General features: G+C 34.7%; 1 protein-coding gene across 1 annotated transcript in view; it reads right to left on the bottom strand.

Moving 5' to 3' along the window:
• Window positions 1-279: 279 nt before the first annotated feature.
• LOC129794675 (protein sax-3-like) overlaps window positions 280-15,439 on the bottom strand; it is a 144,724-nt gene continuing 129,564 nt past the window's right edge. The window contains exons 8-12 of the mRNA XM_055835489.1: window positions 13,271-13,804; window positions 7,301-7,503; window positions 5,172-5,317; window positions 4,023-4,520; window positions 280-3,954 (exon numbers count right to left, since the gene is read on the bottom strand). Of these exons, the coding sequence (XP_055691464.1) occupies window positions 3,521-3,954; window positions 4,023-4,520; window positions 5,172-5,317; window positions 7,301-7,503; window positions 13,271-13,804 (1,815 nt within the window). The 3' untranslated portion in view covers window positions 280-3,520. The remainder of the gene's footprint in view (window positions 3,955-4,022; window positions 4,521-5,171; window positions 5,318-7,300; window positions 7,504-13,270; window positions 13,805-15,439) is intronic.

Here is a 15,439-nt window from a genome sequence, read left to right as displayed (position 1 = left end):
TTTTTAGTGATAGATTTATTTCTTTTTTTTATTTTTTCAGCGCTACTTGTGGTAATTTGTTGAAGCTCTGCATACACTGAGCGCCATTTTGAATATCTTTCCATAGCACGTAGAAAGAAAAATCTCTAAAAATTAAATTCTACAAAAAGGAAATGCTAAGAACGCCTTTCTTCCAAATCCAAGATGCTTCCCTTCAGCCATCTTGAAAAATCTGTTGAATGTCTTTCAAAAGTCATTCAAAAAAACCGAAAAATTCCTGAAAACAATTAAAAGGCGTTATTTTTTATAAGTAATAAAGTTTATTTAGCATTTTTATTTTGTATCATCCTCATTCGACGTTTTTTATCTTTGTCCACTTTTATCATTCTCACAAAATTTCTTACATTTCTTTTGGGGGGATGGGAGAGTTGAAAATTATTTCAATTTTTGTTACAAAGTTAACTCGAAGTTTGCCTCTTTTCGTCCATTTTTTTTATTATCCATTCACTGCACACGCGATTCTTGGCACTCCCAGGAGGAAGGATTCAGTAACATTTTGCTTTGTTCTCTATACATTGCCATGCTTTTCATTTATTTGTCTCTTTTCTGCAAAAGGCGCCATGGAAACTAATCAGCTGATTGCAAAATGGCGTCCACTGACGCTTTCTTTCAATGGCTGACATTTTTTTCTTTACAAAAAAATTAAAGGACAATGAAGAAACAAAGATGAAGAGTTTAGTTTTCATTTAAATTTTCAGATCAGCAAAGTTTGTTTTCCTTTTTTTTGTGAATGAAAATCTCTACAAAATAATACTTGCGATTGATGTCAAAATGGTAACTATATAACTGATTATGTTTAGAATCTCTCTTTGAATCTTTTTTAAAGACATTTCTAAATATTTTTTTTTCATTTCACTTCTTTTAATTAATTATATTTCCTATTAAACTGGCATTTTCATCTGTCACATTTTGTTTAGTAAGTTTTAATATTTTAAAAAATATTAGATATGGTTTTTGCATGAATTCTCACGCGCAATGAAGTCTGATAAAGGAAATTTGAAGAATTTATTTTTTTTTGTAAACTAATCTTGTCAGTTTTCGATATGTTTGTGTGGAAAAAATTGTTGACATAACCTCAAAGACATTCCCAAAAAAATGAAGGAATAATTTTCTTTTCTCAAAACTTAACCTCAACTTTTTATTTTTAAATATAATTACCATTTTTTGTAATAATATAAATAAATGCATTTTTTAGTTTTTTTTTCATTTATACATTCTTCTATTTTTTATTGATATTTTTCTTTATAGTACAAGTTATTTGATAGAATAATTATTTAGTCACTTTCATTTTAGATTTAGGTTAGGTTTCTTGATGCATTTTCATTTTTATTTTATTTATTTATTTACAGAGGAGGCATCTGAATATTTTTTTTCGCTTTTTGCATTCAATTTTAGATTATGTACAGTTTTTTTGTTAATTTTACATCCTTTTAGCAGAGCAGTTAATTAAATTTAAGAAAACAGAGGAGAAATTTATTGTTAGGTATTTTTTATATAATTGCTTTGAGAGAATGAGGTTAGATTCAAGGGAATTAAGCGGAGTTTGTTGAAATTAATTAAAAAAACTTACTGTGCAAAATATTTTTGTTACTGTCAAATAAAACTTTTAACTGACCAACAAATATCTGCAATGAGAGATTTTTAAAAGAATTTTCTATTTCTCAATGCAAGATAAAAGAAAAAAAAAGGAGGGACTTTGGAGTTTATTGAGTAATCATTTTAACATTTTGCATTTTTTTTCTAGTTGAGTCTTTTTTTCCTTCATAATAGATAAATATTTATTTATTATTTTTTGTTGGATTGTGTATAATATGAATATCATCTTTTTTCTTCTTAATAAATGTTATTTTTTAATGCTTTTAAGGCAAAAAATTAAGACCTTTCTCCAACTACTTTTTTTACATTCTTTATCAACAATTTTTTTTATTAATTTTCTTATTTCCTAAAACTTTTCTCTCGCGTTTCTTAAAAAAAGAAAAATTTTTGATGTTTTTTTATGATTTTTTTTGTCATGAAAGGGCATTTTTTTTCTTTGTATATTTGTGTGTGTATCTGTAGAACCGAATGTTCATACAATTTTTTTTTTAATTTGTATTAAATATTTTCTTAAAAAACTTTCACCTCTTTAAAAAATCTATCAATTATATATTATTTTCATTAAAAAAAAATGATATTTTATAAATTAATTATTTACGCATTAAACTTATGATAAAATACAAAAAATCAGCACTCATAACGCTAAATATTTATATTTCTTTGTAAAAAATCTTTTATAATTACAAGACAAAAAAAAAACAAACAAGACGTTCTATTTTACAAATAAACGGCCAAATGGGGCCAAAATGAGGTTTTTCTTTCGCAGTGTGGAATTTTGTGGCAATGCAAAGGCATAAAGGGCGCAAAGGAAATGAGAAATTTAAGGCAAAACTATTGAAAGAAAAAAACATATTCCGAATAAATTGAAGGGTTCGGAATATATATTTTTTAATTCGGAATAAACTCTTCAACTGTAAGAGATTTTTTTTTTAAATTCTTTTCAGTAGGTAAATAATTTTTATTCTCTTTGTCTGGTAATATTCCTATTCTGTCATAGATTTTTTTATTCTTTTGACAGAATATTTTATTTAGCAAGTAAAGGGGGTTATTATATTGACATAAATATTAAAATTTGTCAGTAGATTTTTTTATATTCTGTTCCCTGATTATTTTATTCTGTAAGCACACAAGATTATTCTGTAAGCATTGTTTTTTTATAATTTGTTAGCTTAATATTTGGTTTGACAAATATTATTTCAGATTGAAACTATTAAAAAAATGAAAATGATTGAGAATCATCCGGATTATGGGCCAACTAAATATTTTATTCTGTCAGCAGTTTATTTTATTCTGTAAGCAAATTAATTTTATCTTCAGATTTTCATAATTCAGCTAAGATATTCAATTTTGTAAGTAAAATATTTCAATCAATTAACGGATTCCTTTATTCTGTTAAAAGAATTTTTTTTAATCAGTAAGCAGATTCATTTATTTGGTTAGTTGAATACTTTATTCTGTCAGCAGAATATTTAACTCTTTCAACTGATTCTTTCTTATGCTTTTTCAAAAATATTTCAAAATAGTATTTTTTCAATTTTGTAAGCAAATTAATTTTATTCTGTCAGCAGATTTATTTATTCCGAATAAAAAATATTTTTAAATTAATAAAATCATTTTTTAGCAGTAAAATGCAAAACAAATAATTCTTGTAAAGAATTTTAAATGAAAAATGCATTAAAATTCATTTCTTTAAGATTTCTAATTTAGAAAAAAAAACTCCAGGCCCGTATTTGGGATCATTGGGTCCCCCTTTGTTACCTCCCTTTTGGACCCTCTTGCCTTCACATTGCGATTCATATGTTGTGTGGCCATTTAATTGAGGTCAAAAATACACATTTAAAAAAGTGTCGTGGGGGTGTAAAAAATCAGTCGTGTTGTGCAATTTTTATCGGATGTGGCCGCCATTTCTGTACTTCCGGTCGCCACTTTTCGACCGGGACCGGCTGCGTCTCGATCGCGGGGCCCACCGGTTGTCACTCTCACTCTCATCGTCCGAACTATGGGCACTCTGCGTTGTGCTGCCCTGATGGCTACGCGGCTGTGGCCGCTTCAGCTGGCCCGCCTCAACGACACTCCCATTGGCTATTAGGCGCATATTTGCGCTGATTTTGGATGCATACGCATCCGATGGGCACGGTGGCGGCGGGGTGCTTGGCTCGAATTCTTGGTCCTCGAAGAACTCCATGTTGACATTGCGGTAGTACTCCTCGGTGGGTTCGATGCCGTGGAAGTAGTTCTGGTCCTCAGGGCGGCAGCATTGCTCATACAGTACAGATCCACTCTCGTAGTCATTCTCCTCTGGGAAGAAATCTCCTGAGCCTGTGGATGAAGAGCAAACATTTAGATTGGAGATTAAGATTTTGAGGGGAAGTTCCTTTGTGACTCACCTGGTCCGTCTGGGCGACGCTGACACCATGTCTGTGGGAAGCTCGGGATTGGCGGCGGCAGTGTACCCCATCGTGGCGGCGTAGGTGGTACACGTCGCATCACCTGGGGGGACATTGCTGTTGGATTTGTGCGAATGGTCATATTGTTGGGTGGCTTGTACGCCCCATACGGATGATCCGGTGGTGGTGGGAGCATCTCACACAGATTCATTGGCTCCCTCAGTGGTGCATTGTATTCACTTGAGCTGGGACTAGCTGAGCACTTGGCGCACGTATCATCGGAAGCTCCTGATGTGCCCCGTTGCAGCGTAACCGTGGCATAGGGCTCTGGTGGAGCTGAATTGGGCAACGGAGGCTTCTGCAGGTGATTCGTAGGCGTCACTTCGGCATATTCCGAAGCAGCTGGTGGTGCCAGGGAATGCGTTGGCTTTATCATGGGATTCCCATGGAGCCACAGTGTGTGCTGTTTATCCGGGAGTGTTGCAGTTAACATTGGACCTATGCAAATAAAATTTAAAAAAATTTCATGTTGCAAATAAAGTCGTTATTTTTCAAATAGAGCTTTTTAACCGTTTCTTTTCAAGTATTTTTAACTAGGAAAAACAATTAAATTCATTAAGACTTAGAAAAATTAAATGTTTCACGTTTGTGTCTACGTATGACCCATAAAACGCGAATATTGCTGGCGGTACAGGAAAAAATCAAATTATTCTCTAATATTTATTATTTTTTTGAAATTCATCTTATTATCCTTCGGAGAAGCTAGAAATAAGTATATATTTGATCCCAAAACTTTAATTAAAACAATAAACTATTTTTTGGGTTTTTTTTTAATCAAAAAATGCATAAAACTTCCGTGTACCGCATGTACTAATTAACCTACAAATTCATATAATGTCCTCTTCTGCAATTAAATTGAGAATTCCATGAGACAAAAGGAGAGATTTGATGCACTACAGCAATTAGTAAAAGGACATTTTCCAAGGATGTATGACCTAATTCAATTGAACTGTAGATGACATAAATATGGAGCAGGGGAGGGAGGATAATTTTGCAAATTACAGTTGCAATTTCAAGTACATCCATTCTCTCAATTTCAATTTGAAGACATGAATTGGTGGGTTAGTATTGTTATAAGCATATAATTACCCGGATAGGATGCTTTCATGATACGTTTATTCCTCTTGGCCCAGTACAGAGCAAATATGGCACCACCTGAAAGCCCCACGCCCAGGATACCAAGAACAATTCCTGACATCCACATCGATGACCATCCATTGGCAGCTGGATCCGTTCTGCAAAATTACAACATTAATTATTTTACGCAACATTCGTATTATGATTCTCTGTGTCACAGCAATATTCATCCCGGTGCTGTGCAGGGATAAACATAAATGAGCATTTAGGGGTGAATTTCCTTGTGATTTTCTCATTCATTGGGGCATTTGGGAGTCATGGTCTTGGCATATTTATGGGGCATCTGCACCCGATTCCCCGATTAATGTCAGCCAACACCGGATGTGATGGATTTTTAATTAAAAACTTTCTTCTCATCGCACCAAAATGTGCTTCCTCTATCCACCAGTGTTGATGAACTTTTGCCCACTTTTGCAAGAAAATTGCAATATTCACATAGAATTGATTTTTCTGCTTTTTAGGTTGATAGGAAAATATCTTTTTTATAGAATTAACTTTGCTGAATTGAAATGTCTTAAAGTTTTATTAATATTTTGTTCAATTAAATATAAAGATTTTAATAAAAATTGACGGTTAAAATTTAAAAGATTTAAGTTAAGTTTTTAGGTTAGGGTATGTTTATGGCTAGGCTTCATCATTTTGAATAAAATTTGGGCAGCGCTCGGCTCATTATTTAATAAAATCACATTATTAATATTCGGTTGAAATTTAAAGCAATAAAAAGAAGAATTTGAGGATTTTTTGACAGTTGCGTTTGAAGGAAAATTCAAATTATGTCTTTAAGACAAATCAATGCTCTGAGGAAGGTTCAATCGGCATCGAAACGTCAGCTATTTAGTATTCATTTCAAATATTATAATTAATTTAAAGTTTTATCTAATTGCTTTAAATTCTTCTAAAGATTTTTCTAAAACATGATTTAACACTTGAATTGCGAATAAGAGAACTTTAGACTAGTTAGGTGTACATTCTAGTAGGGCAACAACTTTAAATTAAACCTGAAACTGTTTGCCTTGTGCTAGCAAATGCCTCAATGGTGTCCCCCTCAATAATTCATCGCATATCGTCGGAAGGACACAATTCATGAAATGTAACACTTGAGCCTGAACCGGTGTTCACCAATTCAATTAACAACGCCAGGAGTGATGACCTAATTGAATTGGATCCATGGAGAGATTCCATTGCCGCCCGTATGAGAGCTCTGGCTCCCGCATGGACTGTTTTCCCATATTCACACAGTATGGGGTCCAAGAAAGGCTATTCGCTGAATTTATTTCATTTTCTACCCTCTCCCCGAAGGGCACTCAAGTGGCATTAGAAGGTGATTTTTTTTCTTTTGAAAAATTCATCGCTATATGTATTTCTTATTAACCCTTCGTGCACCACCTTTGGGCCTCGAAGAGGGGGTCTTTTAAATTGAAATTTATTTATGATTGAATTAATGTGAATTTAGAGAGAGTAAAGTATTTGAGATCTGTTGTATAAAAATAGAATTCTGAGCTATTTGTCGTTTTTTTTTTCAAATTAATTTTTAATTTTATTTTGAATGTAAAAAGGTTTAACGAAAATGAGTTTGTAACTAATTTTTTAACGAAATCTAATTTTTCACTCTTATACTTTATCTGAAATGTAATTAATAACTTAACGATATTAGAATTCTTCGAGCGATATTTTTTCATTAAAGTAAATTTTTAATTTTTAACGAAATTTAATTTTTGACGAAAGATTTTTCCTACCAAAAATTCTAATTCGTACCTATTCTAAATGTAAATTTATTTTACCATGAAATTGGTTTGAGTAAAATCTCAATCTGAACGAAATGGAATTTTTAACGAAACTTTTTAATTTTAAATGGAATTTTGTGTCTGAACGAACGCTAATAAGATTTTATTTCTTTCCTTTATTGTTAAACCGAACGGTTTTTTTTCATTTAAAATAAAAGTTTCGTTAGGATTTTATTCTTTTATCAAACTTTTAATTCAAAATAGAAAAATATGAGATGAGGTATTATTGTGTGAACTTAAAAGCCCCTTTTGGGGTTGCCTCAATGTCACAGTTGTATGTTGCAAATCGATACTCACCTCGGAGGTCGCGGTATGTAGGAAGGATCCATATGAAGGGCAGCTGGGGGGCTGTAGGGTCCCAAACCACCCGCTGTCAGGGAGGCCACACTCGCAATGTAACGCCCACCCGGAATCAGGCTGTTAATCACAACGGACTGTGTAGAGGCGTTCAGTGACATCTGTCCGAGGATCTTGTTGGTCGTGTTGGACTTTATTTGTATCTGAAAGACAGGATTAAAATACACAATGTATTTGCAATCGCGTACTGCATGCATTAATATATCTACCCAAAGCCTAACTAATGCTTTAAATCCTGCACACAGGACTTTCCTGCCATTTGCTCGGCATTATCCAATATAGGATTAAATCGATTTAAATTTTCAAAGTTCTGTAAGAATCTGTAATCTGTAAGAAGCTTATTTTCGCAGAATTGTTTCCATTTTGATTTTTATATTGAAAGAGTTTTCGTTCAATTTACTGTCATTTTTGCCTAGTTTTAAGTAAATTCGTTCAGCTTTCTGTCACTTTTCTAAATATTTTAGTATGTTCGTTCAATTTACTGTATCATCTGCAAAGATTTGTAATACTTTCTTTCAATTTTCTGTCACTTTACGAAAAATTTTAGTTGTCAAATTATTTTTAAACGACACATTCTGCGAAAAACTTAACGAAAATATAAAATTATAATTTTCTACCATTTCTTTATTCTTGCAAAAAAAAAAAAAACTATCCATTCAAGAAAGATACGAAAACTTTCTTCTATCGAGCCTTTGCTTTCAACTCTCAGCTTGTCATTTTGATTAATGATAAGCATATATTTTATTTGTTTTTATTGCACTCCACCGAACAAAAAGTCTAATTACTTTTCCTCTCTTTCCCCATGTGTGCACGGCTAAAGGGAAAAGTCTCTGCTCATTCTCCCCGAGGGCTGTGTGAGATGATGAAGAAAAAAAGTTGAGTGAAAGTATGAGATTTTCTATACCATCCCCGCATTCAGTTCAAAATTTTGCCCTCCTCACCCATCCCCATCGTGTACTAAGTATACCGTTAAACAGGGGGGGCTGATGGGGTTTGAGAGGAAGCAAAGAAAAAAAAAGTTCAGTGGCGATAAACTTAAAAAGAGTCGAACAAAATGACCAACTTTTCCCGCCAATACAGCCATTTGTGGGAGGGGGTGGTAAAGATGGGGGTATGCGGATGATTTGAGTGACAATAGATTGGACTAAAAGAGCAAAAATAAAGGAGAAAAAAATGTCACGAGGTTGGAGTAAAAATAGATCCATCCAAAGCGCTTTGGGGTGTTTAATGGTTAATAACGAAAAAAAAAAGATTCTTCCGAGACCGGTAGGGCTTTGTTAAACTGAATACTTTTTTTTTCGTTCAGTTTTTCAACATAATTGTATTGCTTTTAGTTAAGTTTTAAATGTTATGGGAGAGCATAATCAGTGCACAATAAAACAATAATTGATCAATAATTGAGCAAATATTGAGAGATAATAATAGATCATTTATTTAACAAAAATTGCAAAGGAAAAACTAAGAAAACGGAATCATTACTACACCCAAAAGAAATGCGGCAATTTTTGATTAATCAGATTTGAGTAATACTTGATTTGTTCAAATCTTTACTAGGTAGTCTCTAGAAGGGGCGATTTGTGTGCATCTCTTGCATTTATGCTCCACCATCAAACCCCTTTTTGTGGTTGGGTACAAAAAAAAAAAAGAAACGGACAATTTTCCCCATGTTGTACAATTAATCACATTGAGGTGAGAGACCTACCCCCTTCTGCGATTAAAGTTTAAGAGAGGAGTAAGAGAGAGAGAGAAAAAATATGATTTCCGCTGGGACATAAAAAATCCCGCGCTAAAATTTGATGTATCGCAATAAATTCTCTTGGTTGTTGGCTCACATCCCAAAAGCCAAAAGGGATACCAGCATCATTTTTTAATATGTTTCCATCGCTCTATTGTATCCAATGGGGTACTCATGCTTATCCATAAATCATATTCTTAACGATATCCACCTGCCACTTTTCACTCTGTCATCCCATCTTCTCCCTCCCCCGCCTCTTCCCCAGAATATATTGCATTTTTGCAACCATATCCGCATATCTTGTCCACGGAGAATTTTTCACAATTTTCCTGCATTTTTTATTATAGGAAAATGTTCTTAGACGTTGTTACGAAAGACATATTAGGGTGCATGCGGGGGGGCTCCCTTTAAATTCATCGTGAGAACATGTTTTGTGACAAAAATGATCCTAAGGGTGACTCATATATTTTTCATTGCGCCACGGGAACATATTTTGCCATCGCGTCTTAGAAGATACTTTGGGAGATGATGGGTGGGTGGTTAGTGCGTGTGTGTGGTGGGTGGAAAGAATGGAAATGTCAGTAATAACACAACGCAAAATTCACCAACCATCCGCGACATTTTGCAATTCAGTCGTATAAATTCAATTTCAACGCGAAATGCGTGAAGCACCCAAAAAGCTCTTCCTTCGTTTTTTTTTCTTCTTTTAAGCTCTCGCCTCCCCATGAGCACGTGTTCAGGATGGAAGGCATTTAATGCACCCCAACTCCCTCACAAAGTATTGATTTCTCTCCTCCTAACATCAATAGAAGGACTCACAGACTCACGTGTTCAATTTTTTTTCTTTCAACTTTACTAAAAATAAGGAAAAAAAATTCCCGGAAAATTTGCCATGAGCTGGAATCGTCTGAATGGAATACTTTTCTTCTTGTTTGATTGCTCAAATGCAATAAAATCTCATAAAAATCAGTTTTAATGGGATGATTTTAGTGGTTTTTGCGGGGGAGGGGAATTTGATTTCTTAGTACTTCTGTGTCACCAGATTGAGTCATCAAAATTGATTTTCATTCGGAAATTCGCCCTAAAAAGGAAGATTTATGAATTCCTTTTTGATGAGAAATAATTTCGAACAAGATGCTTTTTATTTAATTTCCCACTTGAATTGGTTTTGGATATTTTTGTGAGTTTTAAAGCTTCAGAAACAAGATTTTTAAAAGATTTCGAGTTTTCTTGGGGGGTTGAGGAGTGAGTTGAGGGTTAATTTTAATCAGAAGAATTCATTAAAATCGTTGAATTAATGATAAAAGATTGATTTAGAAAAAATTGGCAAAACATTGGCTCAATATTGGTGCAATTTATGTATCGCACAGAGGGTCAATTATTGAGTAATCAGGTTTAATCTAAAATTGCTCAATTTATTGTCAATAAAATGGATCAAGTGAGAAAAAATTGTTTAAATATTGATTCAATTAAATGGACAATTATTAAGCAATAATGGTTGATCAGAAATTGGTCAATTTATTATCAATAAAATGGATCAAGTGAGAAAAAATTGACTAAATATTGACTTTATATTGATTCAATAAAATGGACAATTATTAAGCAATCGTTGTTGATCTGAAATTGGCCAACTATTTGAATTTATTTGATCTTCTGATTCAACTGATGTCTCAATCATTGATCAATAATTGATCAATGTGATTCATTCCACCACAATTGCACCTTAATTGACTCAATAATTTCGGTTTATTAGTTTTTTAAGGCAGAGAAATTTACAAATAAAAAACTCTTTCAATGCCTTAAAACATCTCTCTTAATAGATAGGCAGAGAAGAACCTCCAATGTTTTCAAAGTAATAAAAAGAAAGCAAAATAGAAAAAAAGGAAATGAAGGACGCGCCATTGAATGATGATGAAAGCCCTTGAGTGCTCCTTCGACTGATATTTCCCTCCCATTGTCTCATAAATTGTGGAAAATCGCTTAAGGACTCTATTATTTGCACAACTAACAAAGAAATCATTTCTTATGCGGTTGAATTTTTTTTCAACTTTTCAACATTGACGTTCCACCCCCTTTGCGTTCAGCGTACAATGAGGAGGTATATTCTTCCTTGAACCCATAAGCGTAGAAAGATAAATAAAAAAAAGGGCAAAAACCCACCCACATTGTATTTTATTGCACTTTATAGCTCACTGTGGCGGTGTCTTTGCCATTTTGCATAAATATGTCGAAATTTCTTCTTCCACAACACTGCACATGGAGGACAAAGCTGACAATCGTAAAATATATTTTAGGCTTTTTGGCATTGCGACGCTCTTTCTTCTTTTTTGCGTTCGTACGGAAGTCTCATATACAGAAAGAAACCTTTCTGTTTGAAGCAATTTGAAAAGGAGTTTATTCATTTTAATCGCTCTCAGGGAGCAAAGAAAATATAAAATAAATGCTAGAATAAATCATAAATATGCAAATTAAAACTAGAGGCTGATTGTGAAAAAAAACGAGAAAGAATAGCAAAATCAGCAATTTTCCTTGTTTTTCCGATCGTCCAAGAATTTCGAAGAATTTCAAGAAAATTTCGTCCAAGAAGAAAGACGTACTTCCCAAAGCTTTCAACCCTTATACGGGCGTTCCTCAAGGAAGATTGTTTAACGCCAGGTTCAACACAAAGTTTAAAATCAGCAATTTTTTCTGAGTTTTTCTTTAATTTCTTTGAAAAATTAAGAATTTGTTTGGATTTGCTTTGATTTTCATTGAAAATCGTTGAGCGCAACAACATGCATAAAGTCCTTTCGTATGTGGATACAAGAGAGAGAAGAAAGACTTAAGCAGCGGGGGTGGGGCATGAGAAAAATCATCCAGATGGGAAGCAAAGCGCCGAATAATCGTGAAAATTGATATGTTGTCGAAATGTGCATCAAAGAGGAAAATGCCCATAAAGTTTTCATGGTTAAACATAAATTTATTTGTTATGCCACGGAAGGTGTAGCATCGCATATCATAATATATTTTATTTACGACCTACATAGGCCACATATAGCGCTACACATAGCTCCATCACACAATATTGTATTTTGCACCTATAAATAGAAGCTCCAGCAGCTTAACCTCATTCGCGCCATCGTTGTGTCGTTAAATCGCCATTCACCATTTTGGGGCAATATTGAGTGATTAGGTGCATTCATTTTGGGTTGATGGGGTGGTGGGTGAGGGGCCAAGCCTCTCATAGTCTGCATATGCAGCTGTGTGGGCCAATGTGTTCCGGGAGAGAGGAGGGGTTTGGATTAAGGATTGCGCCATCAATGTGTGGTCCACACACACACACACACACACCGGATGGCCGTTCGTCTGTGTCAACTCCCGGGCGCATTTAATCAGACACAATGGTGCAACCGCCTCACCAAAAGTTCATTATTCAAGTCACGTCCACCCCCAACCATCCCACCCTACCTCCCCATTGCTCAGCCCCTCTCTCTCTCTCACACTTTTTCCATTCATCCCCCCAAAAAAGGCAACTTTGGGGGAAATTGAAGGGAAAACTGAGAGAAATCTTTCAGTTATCCCGTCAATGTTACTTTCAGATTAAGGATTTATTGTAAATCTCACAGTAAATGTGAGAGTTATTTTGATTATTTTGCAGAATTCACTTTTTTTTTAGAGGTAAAAAGGGAATTCAAAACGAAATGAAAATATCTGTCCAAAAGGAATCTAAAGGAGCGTTGATAAAGATTGTGTCTCATTTATCCCCAATCATTGATTTTTCGAAATTTGTGCAAAGTTTAATTGCAAAATCATAAAGAGATATTCAATTCTCAACTGAAATTATTGAAATTCTTACTAAAAGAAGTTTTAAAGTTCTTCTTCTTTTCGGAAAATAAATTTTTTAAGCGATTTTTAAGCATTTAAAGTAAAGAAAGAAAAATTGACAAATCGGAAAATAAGGGTTAATTACAATTTTAATTATCTTTTTCATGATCTAAAAACTACCTAAACTTGTTAATTCTTTTATTTTTTGTTCAAACAAAATCATAAACATTACTTTAGTTAGGAACTCATGACATGACACAAATGATGAATAGACTCCTTTTTTATTTAACTATTTATTTAAAAATGTCCACGAAATGAGTTTAGGTAAACTAGCTTCAAAGAATAAATAAAATTAATCATTTTGTACTCACATTGTACCCCGTTAGCTCCCCATTGAGCAAATGCTGCGGTGGCGGTGACCACCTCACGTACGCTGCTGTTGTATTGATCACACCCACCCGTACATCAGTTGGGGGTGCCGATGGTGCCCCATCGAGCGTCATTCCCGTCCGGATGTTTGATATACTACCCCCAAGGCCACCGGGAACAGTTGCAAACACCTCGTACTCCGTGTGCGCTCGCAGATCATCAATACGATGCCTCTTGGCACTCAATGGGGCACTACTCGTGACAAAGTCCCCACCATCAGCTGCTGGGCGGTAGTGGAGGGTGAGCACGGTGGCTGGGGGTGAATCACTCGTGATGTCCCACGTGACATCGAGTGCTTGAGACGTGGCACCACGCACAGAGCTCACGAGGACCGTTTGATCAGTCCCCCAGCGACTACTCACGGGTTCCAGTGGCTGTGGGGATTGTCCTTCCGCCACACCGGGGGCAAGGATGCGCACAAAGACGCGCTTGACGACGCTACCGGCTTCATTGAGGGCTGCACAGGCATACCACCCCTGAAATGCACAGACAGAAGGTAAATATTTAGATAGGTAGCGGCGCGTGAGGGAGGTCAATGATTTTCCAACACTTCCATTATTTTGTAGGTATGTTTGCTCACAGATTCTAAGAGTTCAGAGGGTAAGTGTTGCATGTGTGTGAGTCTGAAGGTGGCGTGAAGATCTCTAAATATTTTTTTTAATCGTTAACTTCTTATAATTGTTAAAGAAAATAAAATATTGCTGAAATTTTCAGAGAATTTAAAAATAGTTCAGTAAACAAATTTTGCCAATAATTGATCAATTATTGAGCCAATATAGAGTCAATATAGGTCAGCACAGAGGATCAATTATTGAGTAATCAGTATTGACTCAATAATTGATCAATTTTTGGTCAATAATTGATCCATAGAGTAAATGACTCAATTGATTTAACAATTATTGATCAATCATTGATCAATTTGATTGAATATCAGTTGGCACAATTATTTCTTGCTCTCGTGCTCTTCGTATCTCCTTTGGCGGACAATATGTCCATCCAAAGGAGTCTCAAACATCAGACAAAATGTTCCAGCAATGTGAGACAATTGTATCACATTTATATCTTTTAGTTACACATTTTATTGCTTTTGGGGAAACTTTTTTTTTCTTCTTCCTTTTCCCGAATGGGGATAGAATGGGGTTGAAATGAGGAAAGTTGTATGAATTTATTTCACAAAAATAAACTCCTTCTTTGTTGCCCTAAAAAAATTCTCCGCACCAACTTCAAATTCCGCAATTCCCGCTTTTTTGCGGGGGAGGGAGGTCCCCTGCATAGATTCTTTTGCTTATACGACGTGCTATATAAAGTTGTGAATAATGTGCTTTGTCTGCGAGAATAACCCTCATTTTGGCGGCACGACGACCATCAAACACCTTCGCCACCCCCGTCATAGGGTTTATCGCAAAAAAAAGAAACCAACCCCATTTTCCTCACACAACAAACCACCCCCACCCCACACCCCAAAGCAGAACAAGCACGTGAATATTTATGGGGTGTAATTTGCCAAAGCTCCCCCTAATCTGTGCCAATCTATTACGAAAAAAAAGAGAATTTTCGATTAGCCATAGGCAGCACTTTTACTCAACAATGAAAGAAAAAAAAACGCGGAAAAGGAATTAATTTTCAGTTCGAGACCATTTTTCTGCGCCTCGTGTGAAATTTTTACTTCTGGCTTGAGAGATTTGCACCCCGACAATGAAAATTGCAAATAAGGGGTGTCCCATAAATATCAAGGGGGTTGCAAGTTAGTCAACATTTTGGCACTCGTATCCAAATGAGAACTTTTGGCAAGGCTACAGTATATCTAGGCTGAAAAAAAGGAGAATTGGCGAACTACCAACAAATTAAATTGAGCTTTTTTCTGGACTTTCGTTGAGTTTTCTTTTTTTTTTTTGAATAATGCGTTTAGTGTAGTTAATGTTGGAGTTTTACAACTTTTAAAATCATTAATTTTTGTAGAATACAAAAAGGAAATTAAGCTTTACTAGAGAGGACTTCCTGTCATTTTCTTAGTAAATTTGCTAAGACTGCGGTAGACGCTATTAGAGGAAAAAATGAAGTGAATGATAGAGAATTCACGAGAAATATAAAAATATTTAATAATATTTTTC

The sequence above is a fragment of the Lutzomyia longipalpis genome, chromosome 4 (assembly GCF_024334085.1).
Source record: "Lutzomyia longipalpis isolate SR_M1_2022 chromosome 4, ASM2433408v1".
Lineage (NCBI taxonomy): Eukaryota > Metazoa > Arthropoda > Insecta > Diptera > Psychodidae > Lutzomyia > Lutzomyia longipalpis.
This window is presented reverse-complemented; position numbering and strand designations above follow the sequence as displayed.